The sequence below is a fragment of the Natator depressus genome, chromosome 11, assembly GCF_965152275.1.
Source record: "Natator depressus isolate rNatDep1 chromosome 11, rNatDep2.hap1, whole genome shotgun sequence".
Classification (NCBI taxonomy): domain Eukaryota; kingdom Metazoa; phylum Chordata; order Testudines; family Cheloniidae; genus Natator; species Natator depressus.
In genome coordinates this window covers 49,833,860-49,849,753 of record NC_134244.1, presented here as the reverse complement: position 1 = coordinate 49,849,753, position 15,894 = coordinate 49,833,860, and the positions used below count along the sequence as shown (strand labels likewise).

The following is a 15,894-nucleotide window of genomic DNA, read 5'->3' as shown; positions in this document are numbered from 1 at the left end:
AACTGAAGTTCAGCCAGCAGCAAGTGCATGTAAGAATGATGTACCAAAAATAATGATATGCTAATATGTGACAGATGAGATACCCAGGATGCTGGAGCCACCGAAGATTCTATAGCAATTAAGGTAGCATTAATCAGCATTTCAGAGTGTGAAAGAACAGGCTGAATAAATTCAGAAAGATGCTTTTCTTGTAGACACTGAGAGCTACATTCAAACCAATGTGATTCTACTGAGCTCAATGAAGCTGTGCCAATCTACCCCAGTTCTAACTGAGCTCAGTAACCCCACTGGGGAATCACTTCTGAATGGGTTGAGGAGGGGTTTACAGTCTTTACATCATCTTTTGAATTTCCTTTTCCTGCAGTGCAGATAGTAGTTGGTATTTTTGCAGCCATGTGCCCAGAATTATTTTTTTTAGAAGTTAATACAGTTTATCAAAGGCCTTTACAAAGTTGTTTTTTTCCTCTATTCCTTTTAAATACAAATTTCTATGGGGTTTTTCCGTACCTATTTGGATGTTCATTAGCCTACAATAATACTGTACAATTCAAATGTTTTTTAGCCTTGTTTTTTAAAATAATCATTTTAAGAAACTTCCAGATGTAGGAGGGAGATTGTTGTTGGCAGGAAATCCAGCCAGGACAGGAGTTCAACTCAGGTGAACATGAAACCTGGAATCTCTTGATCCAGTACACAAAGCCAGCATGTCCAAGTCCATTCCCACTTCTTATCTTTCCTTTCTTGGCTGCTCCAGACTGCCCTGTCAATCTCTTTAGCTATTTGTCCTACATAGAATTAAATCTTATGGGTTCACTGTGGAATATTTATGGAGTCCTTTTTTTAATTTGCTAAAAGTCTGATTCAGGAAGGCACTAAAGCATAGGCTTAAAGTCAATGGAATGACTTTGCTGCCTAAAGTCAAACACACGCATAAGTGCTTAGATACATCAAAGCCTACGTGAAAATTATGTGAAAGATTTTGTGCTCCACGAAGCAAATGAGTCCCTGGCCCCCGTAAATGCATATTGGTTATCATCATACATTTCTGTAACAAACATGTCTTTGAATCACAAATAACTAATACTATTTTTCATTACAACTTATGTAATATTAATGTAAATTTTAAAAAGAAAAATATAAATTAGTCAAATGTATCATTCCTATTTGGCATAGATCTTGTATATTTAACTACCATTGGGATTTCTAGACCAAAATTCCTCCTTTAAGGTCATATTCATAAATTTGTATCAGGGGTTTAATTTAATTTATCCTGTAAGCAACCAATCCAGAAATTTATTTTCAATATTTATTAAGCTTTCATAAAAGAAACCCATACAAACTCAGTTATAATTGGAGCAATTGAAAATCAAAGGCCATGTAAGTATTTATCCTAAAAAAATATCTTTATTCTCCACCAAAATTATCCAAAGGGAAAAACCTTTGTTTAAAGGAGTCTTTATCAGTTGTACAATGGCATACAACTTTTTGATTAGAAAAATATGATTAACCTGTTTGTAGTCATGGGGATTTGTGCTACTCAAGAACACAAAGCACATATATCAGAATAGCAAACAAAACTCCTTTCTTGATTTGTTTTTGATGCTAAAAAGGTCATGATTTTGGAATGTGAGGATTAGCCTCATGTTTTCTCTCCACCAGACTGACACTTGGCACATTTCTGTTGTCATCGGGACTTGGGATTCAGCTGGAACACCAAAGCATTTTCTCTCTCCTCTTCTGATACCAGGTCCAGGGTAGGGAAGACTCTTGCATGTACCTCATGCCAACATGTAACCCTCTGGTCACTTGGAATGGTCCAGCATGATAGAGGAGATACGAGTAAGGAAAGAAAGGTTGATACATAATGAATCAAGGGTGAAGATTTTACAGGAGTCGTGTGCATGTGTAATCAGTAAGGTTCCATGGGAGGAACTCGATCTCACCACATGGTTCTTTTCTCCTCAATCTAATGCAGTTGGGTTGTTAGAGACAGAGTCTGAGGCAGGAAGAAGAGGGCAGCTTCCCTAAACTCCAAAGGCAAAAGGTGTTGGGGCAAATCCCGGTAAAGCTTTTAAAGGTGGTATAAAACTAATCTTTGCTGTCTTCTGATCCAATCCCCCCATGCCAGAATCTCAGCTGGGGTAAATTGGCATAGTTTCATAGACTGAAATGGAACCAGGCTGCTTTACGCCAGTTGAGAATCTGACTCACTGTGTACAGGTCTGGCCTCAGGCCTATTTAAGATACCTAGTAGGTAACCTAAGAGCAGCTCTGTGGCAGATGCTAATGGACCAAAGGGGCTGAATTTGCAGACAGGGATGGGCACAACATAGGAGCATCTGTTGTGCCTTCTCTACACCAGTAACTAGGAAGGTGACAGGTAGTATAGGGGCCAGATACAATGGCTTTATGGCCAAAATTCACCTTCAGTGCCAGTTAACCATAAACCCAGGTTAACGGGCTAGTTAATCTAGTTTCTCCAGCATGATTCAGTAGAACTGGATCTTATTGTTGAATCTGGTGCTCCATCTATAATATCTCAGCATTATTTTAACTGCTTAAATACATCTTAATGTTGCCAGTGTTTCAACACAGATATATCTATTCTGCAAACAAATGTTTGTTGTTAATATTTTAAATTTAGGAATTAAGGAAAACTCGCAAAATGAGAAATGCTTGTTTAAAAGAGAAATGTATCAGAAATAAACAAACACCTAAGAGATACCCATGAAATGTCCACTGCCACAGCACTTCAGCAATAATGGGATGTGCATGCATCTTCCATGGACTTCTCACATAAACCCCAGAAATGAAAGATGCTTTGGAGCAAGTACTGAGCAAAGGCCTGACATGACATAAGTAATTAAGCAGATGAGGGATGCCTTATTTCTTAGAAGATAGGATTAGGGAAGTAAATTAATTATTAGGCTGAAAATGGAAGGTTTGTGCTAAATATAAGTAAATAGGTCAGTAGGCTAAGAATACAAAATTTCTGAGCCAGCTAAGATAAGAGGGAGAACAGCCAGGGAATCATTTACTACTAACAAAATAAGAAGCGGGGGTGTGGGGAGCTTGGCTGCCGCTGGGTGCGGAGCCTGCAGCAGGAGCCCCAGGAGCCATCAGGACCAAGCTTCTGCCTCCGCAGCTGCCCAGCCCTGGGGACCCCGGTCGTTGGGGGACCCCATACCAGGGCACCCTGTGTTTTACTCTAAATCCACCTCTGCAACAGAGAGATAAAGAAAGGGAAATACAAACCTGGCAGAGAAGTAAATTACTTTTAAAGGCAATTTTCATGTTTGTTCAATTTGTACTGATATGAGTAGAATTACACACAGGTCCTAATTCTCAGTTCAGTGTCCTATATATCCATCTTAGAAAAGCTGTCTCATCTTTCTTGTACTGGAAAATACCTACGGTGGATGATTCTGTGCCTGATTGCAGAGCAAAGCTACTCAGAAATGTTGTTAGCTTACACAGGAGAAATTAACTAAGCAGTATATTTGGGTAATATGGTAGAACCAATAGCAAGAGAAACTATTGAACTGGCTGTTAATGAAATAAGTCCAGAGCTGTACAGTCACAATAAATCTTTCCTGTTTTGTGCCAGAAGAGTAGAGATCACATGCCAAAAACTGAAGATTCTGCCAGAATAGAGGCTCAACTTAAATGTATTTCCCAAATTTAAAAACCTAGTAAGAGAACCAAAAAAGAGCCACCATTGTTAAACAAAGTAAAAGAAGCAGTGAGCTGCAAAAAGGCATCCTTTTAAAAAATGGAAGTTAAATCCTAGCGAGGAAAATAGAAAGGAGCATAAGCACTGGCAAATGAAGTATAAAAATACAACTAGGAAATCCAAAAAAGAATTTGAGGAACAGTTAGCCAAAGACTCAAAAAGTAATAGCAATTTTTTTTAAGTACATCAGAAGCAGGAAGCCTGCTAAACAACCAGTGGAGCCACTGGACAATCAAGGTACTAAAGGAGCACTCAAGGACCATAAGGCCATTGTGGAGAAACTAAATGAATTCTTTGCATCGGTCTTCACGGCTGAGGATGTGAGGGAGATTCCAAAACCTGAGCCGTTCTTTTTTGGTGACAGATCTGAGGAACTGTCCCAGATTGAGGTATCATTAGAGGAGGTTTTGGACCAAATTGATAAATTAAACAGCAATAAGTGACCAGGACCAGATGGTATTCAGCCGAGAGTTCTGAAGGAACTCAAATGTGAAATTGCAGAACTACTAACTGTAGTCTGTAACCTATCATTTAAATCAGCTTCTGTACCAGATGACTGGAGGATAGCTAATGTGAAGCCAATTTTTAAAAAGGGCTCCAGAGGTGATCCCGGCAATTACAGGCCTGTAAGCCTGACTTCAGTATTAGGCAAACTGGTTGAAACTATAATAAAGAACAATATTGTCTGACATATAGATGAACATAATTTGTTGAGAAAGAGTCAACATGGTTTTAGTAAAGGGAAATCATGCCTCCCAGTCTACTAGAATTCTTTGCGGGGGTCAACAAAGGGGATGCAGTGGATATAGTGTAATTAGATTTTCAGAAGGCCTTTGACAAGGTCCCTCACCAAAGGCTCTTAAGCAAAGTAAGCAGTCATGGGAAAAGAGGAAAGGTTCTCTCATGGATTGGTAACTGGTTAAAAGATAGGAAACAGAGGGTAGGAATAAATGGTCAGTTTTCAGAGTGGAGAGAGGTAAATAGTGGTGTCCCTCAGGGGTCTGTTCTGGGACCAGTCATATTCAACATATTCATAAATGATCTGGAAAAAGGGGTAAACAGTGAGGTGGCAAAGTTGCAGATGATACAAAATTACTAAAGATAGTTAAGACCCAGGCAGACCTCGAAGAGTTACAAAAGGATCTCTCAAAACCGGGTAACTGGGCAACAAAATGGAAGATGAAATTTAATGTTGATAAATGCAAAGTAATGCACATTGGGTAGCATAATCCCAACTACACATATAAAATGATGGGGTCTAAATTAGCTGTTCACACTCAAGAAAGAGCTCTTGGAGTCATTGTGGATAGTTCTCTGAAAACATCCACTCCATGTGCAGCGGCAGTCCAAAAAGCAAACAGAATACTAGGAATAATTAAGAAAGGGATAGATAATAGGACAGAAAATATCATGTTGCCTCTATATAAATCCATGGTACGCCCACGTCTTGAATACTGTGTGCAGATGTGGTCGCCCAATCTCAAAAAAGATATATTGGAATTGAGACAGGTTCAGAAAAGGGCAACAAAAATTATTAGGGGTATAGAACAGCTGCCATATGAGTTGAGATTAATAAGGCTGGTTTTTTTCAGCTTGGAAAAGAGACGGCTAAGGGGAAATATGATTGAGATCTATAAAATCATGACTGGAGTAGAGAAAGTAGATAAGGAAGTGTTGTTTATTACTTCTCATAACACAAGAACTAGGGGTCACCAAATGAAATTAATAGGCAGCAGGTTTAAAACAAATAAAAGGAAGTATTTCTTCACACAATGCACAGTCAACCTGTGGAACTCCTTACCAGAGGATGTTGTGAAGGCCAAGACCATAACAGGGTTAAAAAAAGAACTAGATTAATTGATGGAGGATAGGTCCATCAATGGCTATTAGCCAGATGGGCAGGAATGTTTACCAGAAGCTGGGAATGAGTGAGAGGAGATGGATCACTTGATGATTACCTGTTCTGTTCATTCCTTCTGGGGCCCCTGGCACTGGTCACGGTTAAAAGACAGGATAATGGGCTAGATGGACCTTTGGTCTGACCCAGTAGGGCCATTCTTATGTTCTGGCATGAAACTTGCAATCAATGTGGGGAAGTAGACTGTAGTGAAACAGTCTGATGTTACCATCCAGAAAATAGAAAGGTTGTGGGGTTATACATAAGTGTAGAGGGGGTTTGGCCAGGGCTCGTCCCTTTCCAGGGTGGTGGGAAACCACACCGCCTCACTACTTTCTTCCAGTTGCTGATGGGGAATTAGCCTGTCCATGGGAGTCTCTCGCCGCAGCAGCAATAGAGGCAAACACAGACAGTCATTCGCTCCCCGTCCGTGGTCATCGGGCAATAGCGAGTCAAGGAGCTAAGCAACAGTTTATGTAATTAGCAGGCTGAGGCCTGGGGTCAGGGCAGGGCAAACAAGAATCAATGGTTCAGGCCCTCAGGCAGGTGCTGAGCCAAGACAGGTAAACAACAAGCCCAGGCTCTTGGCTCTGAAGGGCCTGGGAGAGGGGGAGACTGACACCCACAAGCTGGGTGGCAGGGGGGCTGCAGGCCCACCCACTTCCCTGCATCCCAGACTGGGGTCCTAGTAGCGGCAGATGGCCTGCTGCTGAGTCAGTGGGGATCCTGGCCGCAACACACTGACATAGGCACTGGCGGTGCTGCAGCCAGACTAGGGTCGGCTGCCCCCGGGCTACTTCCGAACTTCCCCTCTGGTGGTACCTGAGTCCAGATGGTGTCCTCGAGGGGGGTCAAACACCATGGAGTCCTCTGGGTAACCGGCGAGGGGCAGGCTGGGCAGCTCCTCCGGGCTCTGGTCGGCCTCGGGTGTTGGCAGGTCAGGCCAGTCCTCAGATCCGCCATAGGTCGTCAGGGTCTCCCAACCATGAGCTAGGCTGGTGGCGTCTGACCTCTCCAGCAGCTGCTCCTTGAGTGAGTTCTGGGGTCGGGCTTTTATACATCTGTCTTGCACCTTGACCTCTGGGGGACGGACACAGGATTCACTGGCTCTGCCCACTCTGGTGTGGGAGGGGCTTATCCCTCTCCTGGGCGGCGGGGAACCACTGCCTCACTACAGTAAGGCACAAGCTTCTGCTAACAGGAAGGGCCAGAAACATTTTTGTGTATTTGTTGTCTTTGAGGAATAATTTTTTAAAATGATGCCACCTGAATTATCCCAGGGGAAGAAGGAGAATGCATCACAGTGGAACTTCATACTGATTCTGCTTTCCTGATAGTTTTGCTTTAAAAGTCCAAAATGAAATTATGGCATGATGCTTTCAAAAGAACAAATATGTCAAAGACTGCCCAGAAAGAGAAGTTACTGTTAGGATGAAGTGCAATAAAAACCAGTGCCAGAAGGTAAGCACTTATGAGAACCTCTATAAATGAAGAGCCATGGAAAGTTATGATACTATAGAAATATTTATTATTAATCATATTCAAGAGGAACAAATAGTTTTAATATAGAACTAAAAAAAGACTATTAAAATTATGTCTGAAGTCAACACTTCAATGGTGTTCTCTTATAGGGTGTTCTCAATTCCCTTTTATTTATCTTAGCCGGGGTCAGACATTGGGTCAGATTCATCCTAAAACCTGCAGCAGTGGAAAGAAGCTGTAAACTGCCCTCTGCCACTGGTGACCTGAATGGGGCTAGAATCTTGCAAAAAGAGAATAGTGCAGTTAGGGTGGGAATATGTCCGGGGTGTCCGGGGAATGTGCTGATTCATAAAGCATGTGATTCATTGGCCTGTGACACCTTAACTTTGTAAATTAATGCTGCTTCCTTCTGGCAGTAATCTCCAATGAAGAGCAGCAGCTGTGCCACTGTCTACCCTCTTTCAGGATGCACATCACTAAAGGCACAGTGGATGTGTCAATTACACCTATTCTAGCATCAGTGACTTTTTTTAGCTTATTAAATTTTTATATAAAAATACCAAACAGAATGTAAGAAGTAAGTTGGAAACCTGCTACTATGATACATGGAAATGAGCTCGATGAGTTGTTTATATGGCACTAAATGTGTATATGGTGATTTCACAGAGCAAATAAAGATTGAGTCCCTTCCTGAACGGTTTCCTTACTGAGGCCCCCTATTCTGCAGTTTGTTGCCTGAGATGAACTGCTGCATGCTGGCAAAGCCCCATGAAGCAGCCCACTGCAGGCAGTGAATTGCAGGTGGAGCTTTAGTTAAGAAGAACAGGAGAAAATTGCTATGTCAGGGGATGGGGACAAGCTGAGTTTGAGCACAGTAGGGTTATGTGGTCACATAAGAAACTAGCATGAATATACAGATAGATGAACTTTTATTTAGTTAAAATTGGTTAAATTTATTGCAGCTTAGCTTATAAGCAACCTTGAAGGAATAGGTTATAAGAGGGAACTTACAGGAAAGGAGGTGGTTAACTGGAGGTGGAAGGAAGGTTGGAAATGGGCCTGGAAGAAGAACATAAAGGGGTCATTAAGAGAAGTGATTTTCCCTGTTTTCTCAATTTGTAACATGCTTTCTCCTTTTAAGTGGCTGGTCCCACACAGGATAAGAGCCTGTTTCTGCTACCTGGTTATAGTTACACCTCTAGATCTAGTGGTAGAGGTCTGTGCTTTGCTTTTGACAATCTCAGCTTCAATTCTTGCTGATAACCATGGCAGAGATTGTTACATTCAGACTTTGCCTATGAATTGTTTAATCGTGGTTTTTCCAGATTTATTTGTTGTTCAAAATTGTCTGACAAATAGTTTGCACAAATAGATTTGGGCCTATGCATTCACAAACTTTTCATAAAGTCACAGGTTTTGATCCCTGATTAGATGACCTAAAGTGAGTAATTCTGAGGTGACTGTTTGTGCATGGTTACAAATGAAAGTTTCCTCCCTGCAGTGTTCTTGTAAACAAGAGATTTGCATGAATGTTCATGGATGAACAAACATGGTCAGTTCAAGTCACAATTTGGACTGAGTGAACATGTTCAAGAATACTTCCCACAATTCACCCAGCTCTAATTCAAATGTACTACTTTGATGCAAATATTTTTTCAAAGCTGATAGTCCTACGAATGGAATGTACCTAATACTTAACACATACTGTAACTGGAGAATCTTTCCAGGGCTGGAGGCTTCTTGGACGTATATTAGCATCATGTTTTTCTATTGAAATATGAAGTATATTTAGAATTTTTTTCTAATGAGTAATGTTGACAAATTCAGTGTTTTAAACTACAGACCTTGGATTTAGCATCCAAGAATTTGTTTTATATTAATGTAACAGAAGGATTTGCAAGCTTTTTTCAACACTGTAACATAACGTTAAATCAACTGAGGTAGTCTCATTTTAACAGATCTCTGTGTATTGTTCTATGTTTAGCACATTGTAGTCCAGTGACTATTTCAAAGAGGGGGATTCAATTCTACATGAAATCTATCCACTGAGAATCTTTCCATTGACTTCTTCTATGGGCTTTGGCTCAGGCTCCAATACTGGGGTTTGATTACGGGAGCAAAATGGAAAATGCCTTGGAGTTCATGCAACTCTAAAATGAATGAACTTCAAATTCCTAGACAGTATGCCAGTGGGTCAAGTGAGAAAATATATCTACAGAATTCATTTTTTATGTCAAATATCCCAGTTCTTAAATGTAACCATGGGTTGAAGGAAGGGCACTTTTAAAACAAATAATATTGAGCTTATTTTGTAATATCAGTGGAACGGATAGGATCAGCACTTTGAAAATATTGAGTTATATTGTGCCCATCCCTGCATGCGTGTGAATGGGGGAAAGGGGAGAGGGCACAAGGAGCTTCCCCAAACACCTTGCACCACAACAAAGGGTCTAAAGACAATCCAAGTTCTTGGGTTCCCTGCTAATACCAGCAGCTGTGCTGCAACAGCTGAACAATTGCTGTGATTGGACCACGCGTACATGGAGACTTGAATCCATGTTAGTACCATTCTTGGAGAACCATATCTAAACCTGGCTCTTGCTAGAAAAAAAAATTACTCTGTTTTAAATCTCAAAGTAGACAAATTCTGACCTTATGAGATCACTACCGAAAAGGTTTTTTGAGGGCTATGCTCAGTGTATGTGGACCAGGGAAATGGTTACTTCCCTCCTAGCAATGTTTAAACACCAGTCTGTGTTTAGAGGTGCTCAGTGATGGCTTTTTCAAATCTCAGTGTAGACAGGCGGTTAAAATTTTCAAGAGCCTGCGTTACTTAGGGGCATAAGTGCCTAAGTCACTTTGGAGAATGGACTTGGAATCCTAGGTATCATTGAAAGTCTGTCAGTATATAAGGTGGTGGAGTGGGGTGTCTGAAGAGGGGAGCAGTTGCCACAATCTCTCTAAATCTCTCAATCTCTCTCACAATCTCTCTCTTGTCTATATAGATAACCCAGATCCAGCTCCTCTGGTATGTGCGGTATTGGTTGCCTGGTATAGATGAGCCACTGTCTGCCAATGACATGTAAAGCATTCTGTCTATTGAACCTGTGCTGTGCAGAATTAGATGACATGGGGTGAAATCCTCACTCCATTGAAGTCAGTGGGAATTTTGCCTTTGTCTTCAGTGGGGCCAGGAATTTCTCCCCCTCTCCTCCTCCCACCGCAATGTACTTAACATGTCACAGTAGCACAGCTATAGCAGGCCTTTCCATGTAAATAGAGCTGAAACCAGTGTTAGCAAAAGTGTAATATATTTACAGTATTTTTCTAATGTAGACAAGACCTAGGGATGGTGCAATAGCAATGTTTTTCCATGTTCTCCCCAATGTAGGACTTTAGCTAAATGCCACAGTCTCATTCTAGAGATGAACCTCTTGCTATTCATTTTTTAAAAAAATATTTTTCTTTTTCTTTCTATTGAAGAATTCCTGGTGAAGAAAACCCGTGGAAGATTTAAAAAAGGTAATTTTCATATTGTAATTACTTAGCAATGTCTTATTTGGGAATAAGGGAATAATTTGACAATAGGGAATGACCTTTTTATGGGAGGTCCCCTGTTGCATATCTAAAAGTGATCAGTGCTCCAGAATGCCTTTTGATATTGAGCAACTTCAGGCTTAAATGATGTCAGAGTTCACTATTCTTCTTCTTCTGTATTCACTGAGAGTATCTGGGATGACTGATTACCAAAGCAATAGCAAGCAATCCCTCCTCTCCAAAATCAAAATGTTAAGCATTTTTCTTTCCATTCCGTCAGTAATGAGGAAAGGGGCACTTTAATTGATTCTTCAAGAGTTACGAGGACATTAAATTCAGAGGGGAGTCTGACATGATGCTATTGCCTTTTCCAGGGCACTAAAATGATTCTACCATTCAAGTACTTCCTCTGCTAGGGAGTTAGTGAGCTGACAATTATAGTTTGTTTAGCCCGTATGCTTGTGAGTATTGTTTGCATAGTCATGAATAAAAAGGATTTTGTATTTGCATGTTCAGACCATTGTGCTTTTAGGTAAGAAATATACATTAGACAGTAGTGGCTTAACAATACAGGTTAATTACGTTGACTAACACCATTAAAACTCAGAGCTTCTAAAACATCCACATTTGCTGCCATTGCCCCAGGAGTGTAACATTTTTTTTTCATTGCGATTGTGAATATACTCATTAATCTGTGATAAAGGGAGACCCCAAATGTAATCAGAAGAAGCACAGCACTGTGCTATCCTTTCATTGCTGCCTATCCACTTGACTTCAAAGATTCCACTGTAGTCTGAGGCCTTTCATGGTCTGAAATGGCCAAATACCCTGCTAACTTCATAGAAGTCAGTATCTTACATTGCTAATAAATTCTCTTCCTCTGCTTACCAGCTCTTCTCCCTCTTCTCCTTTTTCATGCACGGGCATACACATACCGTTTTTCTTGCCGACGAAGGTGGGGCTGTTTTGGAGTGGATGTTACTCCACACAGATATGGCACATTTAGAAGTATAAATGTACTAAACTACTCTCATTTTTTATGTTGGTAAATTAATATTCTGGGATTTTTCAAACCAACTATTCTTCAAAAATATCTAAACAATTAATATAAAAAGTCTAGTTTGAAAAAGGGACCTGATTTTATACCATGGAGTCCTTAAAGTTGACTTTCCACAGATGCTGCAGAAGTTTGGCAATATTTCCCTGAAGGTCTAACCCTCATTTCCCTGCTTTCCATGACAGTACAGCAAATGCCCTGCAAAAGTCAGCTGTTGTAGCTAATCATCAACAGTATTAAATGTTGACTATTTCTGTAGTAATACACTCTTGGATTTTAAGTCTCCGGGGAAGGACAGGACTCCTCAGATGCACAATAATAGCATTTGCGCATGTCACTATATTCAAGGTTGCATCACCTTAGCCTTCTTAACACCTAATCTTGAAAGGCTTATGACAGCTGTACAAATTATCTCTGAGCTAAAACTCAGTGTACTAGATTTCATCACAAGAGCACATTTTAATATCAGCTTTAAGTTTTCTAGCAAGCCATTCAGCTGTTTAAGCAATAGAATTATTATCCAATCTTTCTCTAGGTCCCTTAATTCAGTTAACACAGGTCCTTCTTTGTTCTTTCATTATGTTGTTACTCTTGCTGGAATTCTGTGCCACTGCACAATACATAATTTGCACAGAATTCATGTTCCCTGCAGAATTTTATTTTTTCCCACAGAATTTGTGATTTTTTCCCCCAGCACTCCTGTCAATGCCTGGCACAGACAGCTGGGGCTCCCACTGTCAGCAGGAGTGTGATTATATTGTGTTGTTTTGACAAAATATACAGAATTTTGCAGAATTTTAAAGTATTGTGCACAGAATTTTTAATATTTTGGCACAGAATTCCCCCAGGAGTAGTTGTATAGCATTTGGTGAAAGACCGTTCCCCTCTGCTGGTCCTATTGTCTCAGATAGCCTTTTAGTGCCATTCTATCTAAGTAACTATCTATCTCATTTAAATTCTCAGTTGAAAGCATAGTGTCTCCCTTCCCAGACCGCTCAACTTCATTTTCCTATGTGAAGTGCATTTTGTAACTCTGTGAAGTGCCTTGGAATGCATTTTGTATGAATGATGCTAATCCAAATGGTGTTATACTTGAATTGTATTGTAAATGTATTTACTGGTAGAAGATGCAATTTTTCAATCCAACTACAAACAGCCCAGATGTAAAATTAAATAATTTTTGAATATTATTGATTTTGGTTACTTAAAATAAAATATTAAGATAGTCTGGTTTAAATTTTAATGATGATATCTTCATTATCTCGACGAAGCTTCACAAAAAGTTTTGCTAAGTACAAGACATCAACAGCATTTCTAAGTAGAGCTCTGGGAAGGATGGAACTTTCATTTCATAAAGCATTCTGAGATTTTGAAATGGTGGCTTCGTTTTTAAAATTTGGGTCATTTGAAATGTTTCATTTTGACACAATGAAAATAGTATAACAATATAATAGAAAATATTTAAAAAATGAAATGAAAATCATTTCAAAATGAAAAATCAAAATGTTTTGTTCTGAAAATGTTGAACTGGGACATTTTGATCTTGCCAGAACTTTTTTCATGTTTTTTTCTATTCTGATGTAATCAACCTAATTTCATGATGTGTTTTGATTTTGATGGAACTGCATATTCCAATGAAAGATGATTCCATCAAAGTTTCTCCAGCCAGTTCTATTTCTAAGAGAGACTGAAATTATGCATTCCTAATATAGGGTGCCTTTATAAAATAGGTATTATTATTAATATTAAATAAATACAATTAATAAATATTACTTGAATGTAACAAATTATAATTAAATATTTAAATATACAATATTCCACAAAGGTTCTGAATTAGCTATTTTGGTAAAATGTGTATATGATAAGTGACACCTTTTAAATTACGGATCAGAGTCTGCTTTCATTCATACCAGAGTTAATTCTAAGCAACTTCAGTGGGATTACTGTAGATTTACTTGTTGTAATTGACCATTTACATTCAACTGTCAGGCCACAGTGGCTCAGACAGATCCATTCTCACTGTTCTATGTCTCACACATAATGAGTGTTTTGTGTGGTTGCCTAAATGTACATTTACCTAATTAGTCAGTCAACCAGATACATAATTCATATTTCAAAATATGTGTACCTGACAGTTCAGAATGACTCAAAATCACAGTTATGTTTTATTTCCTGCCATGATTTTGTTTTTTAACTTCATTTAGAGAAAAATTAAATAAAATGAATATCTACACTTTAAGGCTAACCTTATGGCTATGTCACAAGCTAATAAAATCAAGGATCGCTTTCCTTTCCCTTTACTGCCATAGCCCAAGATGATGGGTCTTCAGATCTCTGTATTAATCTTATATGAATATTGTATGATTTTCCCATAATCTCTTGGTTTGTGAGGTAATCATGTAGTACTAACTATGACCTGAGATTCAAGTGATGCTAAACCTCACTCCAGGTTCCTGTCCCATTGTCCAGCAGTTCAACGTCTGAGACAAAATACACTCTGAATTTTTTCTGTTCCTTTAAGTTAATTCTCCTTTTCCTTTCCATTTTAGCATTAGTCCTTTATACCTCCTTGTCTCTGCTTCTATAACTCCCACTAATACTGACTTGATGCATTTAGCAAGTGGTGAATAATATGTAGTAAGGTTCAAATAAGGTAAGCAAGACACAATTCTTTCTTAGATTCAAAGAGTCAGTTCTCTTAATAAGAACATCTGTCATTTGATTGGTCATCGAATCTTGTGTTTCAGGTCACAGAGATAATTCACTGTAGCTGGAGCTTTGCTGTATGATAGGTGAGGAGCAGGCAATCAAAATTATTTTACTCTCATGCTCCAATGCAGTATTGCAGTGGGATTTTTGCTAGTTTTTTCACTCCTTAGTCTGAAGTTATAGGCCTCTCTTATAAAGTTCTTCTCATTCTTTTGTAGTTTTGATCACAGAGAACATGGGTTATTTTTTTCTCCTCAATCATTATTTTCAATAGAAAAGCCCGACTTCTGTTTTATGGAGCAAGACCCTGGAATCTGCCGAGGGTATTTTTCCAGATATTTCTATAACAAGGAGTCACAACAGTGTGAAAAGTTCAAGTATGGTGGGTGCCTGGGAAATCAGAACAACTTTAAGGCCTTGGAAGAATGTCAGATTGCCTGCCAGGACAATTGTAAGTTTCTTCTTGTTGTTGTTCTCATTTTTATTTTTATTTTTGGATGAAGTATGTATTGTTTTAAGGGATTTGTGGGGAAAGGGTATAAAGCAAATAAAGGACCTGGATTCTGCAATAAGCACTGCATCGAGCTAACACATTTAGCTATGAGCAATTAAGGGGTTTGTTTGTTTGTTAGTTTGTTTGTTTTTAAATAGCATAAAGCTAGTGCTGGTTATCTGGCACTGCTTAATTGCAATACATAGTGCAGAATTCCTGATTCTTTCAGTTAAATATCTGTACATATTTTCATCTTAGAAATTCCAGTAAAATATTCATTAACATTGTCTAGTGTACCTAAAAATATTTAGAATATTATAATTTTAAAAAAAATCTTTTAAATCAAAATTAATATGTTTGATATCACATCCCTAGTGCATATGCAAATTTCATTGATCAAAAGTCCATTGCCCCATGCATGAAATAAGAGTAAATTTTTATATAATACAAAAGACAATTAATGGAAAAAATACAGGGCCATGTGGGAGATATTGGTTTAGCTCTGCTGATTTCAACAGATCTATATCATGCCTCGTTTCTGGCCTGAATCTGGATAAGGGTCATATGAATTGTTAGTAATAATACATATTTGAAAGGAGTTTTATATGTGCAGTGACTAGAATGTTGGCAGTGCAACAACTAAAATAATGAATTTCAGTTCAGATCTTAATTTATTTGGGGGAAAAAGTGGTCCCAGGATAGCATTTGTACCAATCCCATATGGTAAAAATACCAGTGGGGGTTGGAGGAAGGTTGGTTTTATTAATGTTATTAATTCCACACTTGGAGTCAGTCAAACCAATATTAGTCACATGTTAGTTTCAAGGTCTAGGCTGTCCAGATATCCCTTTAGCCACTATTTCTCTCTTTTTCTTTCAGCAAATTCACTGCAATTAGACCACCGTGACGAACACCCCATCATGATGAACAATAGCTCTCCTGTTGCAAAGCCCAGTGAGTTTCCAAGGCTTTTTGGTAAGAATTTC

At 39.0% G+C, this 15,894-nt stretch overlaps 1 protein-coding gene across 8 annotated transcripts in view; it reads left to right on the top strand.

Annotated features, from left to right (window-relative positions):
* The window catches only part of TFPI (tissue factor pathway inhibitor), a 251,209-nt gene that overhangs the window by 223,748 nt on the left and 11,567 nt on the right, over positions 1-15,894 (top strand). For all 8 annotated transcript variants that reach the window (XM_074967746.1, XM_074967743.1, XM_074967747.1 and 5 more), the window contains 3 exons: positions 10,596-10,634; positions 14,690-14,866; positions 15,788-15,883. In XM_074967746.1, coding sequence (XP_074823847.1) covers positions 10,596-10,634; positions 14,690-14,866; positions 15,788-15,883 — 312 coding nt within the window. The remainder of the gene's footprint in view (positions 1-10,595; positions 10,635-14,689; positions 14,867-15,787; positions 15,884-15,894) is intronic.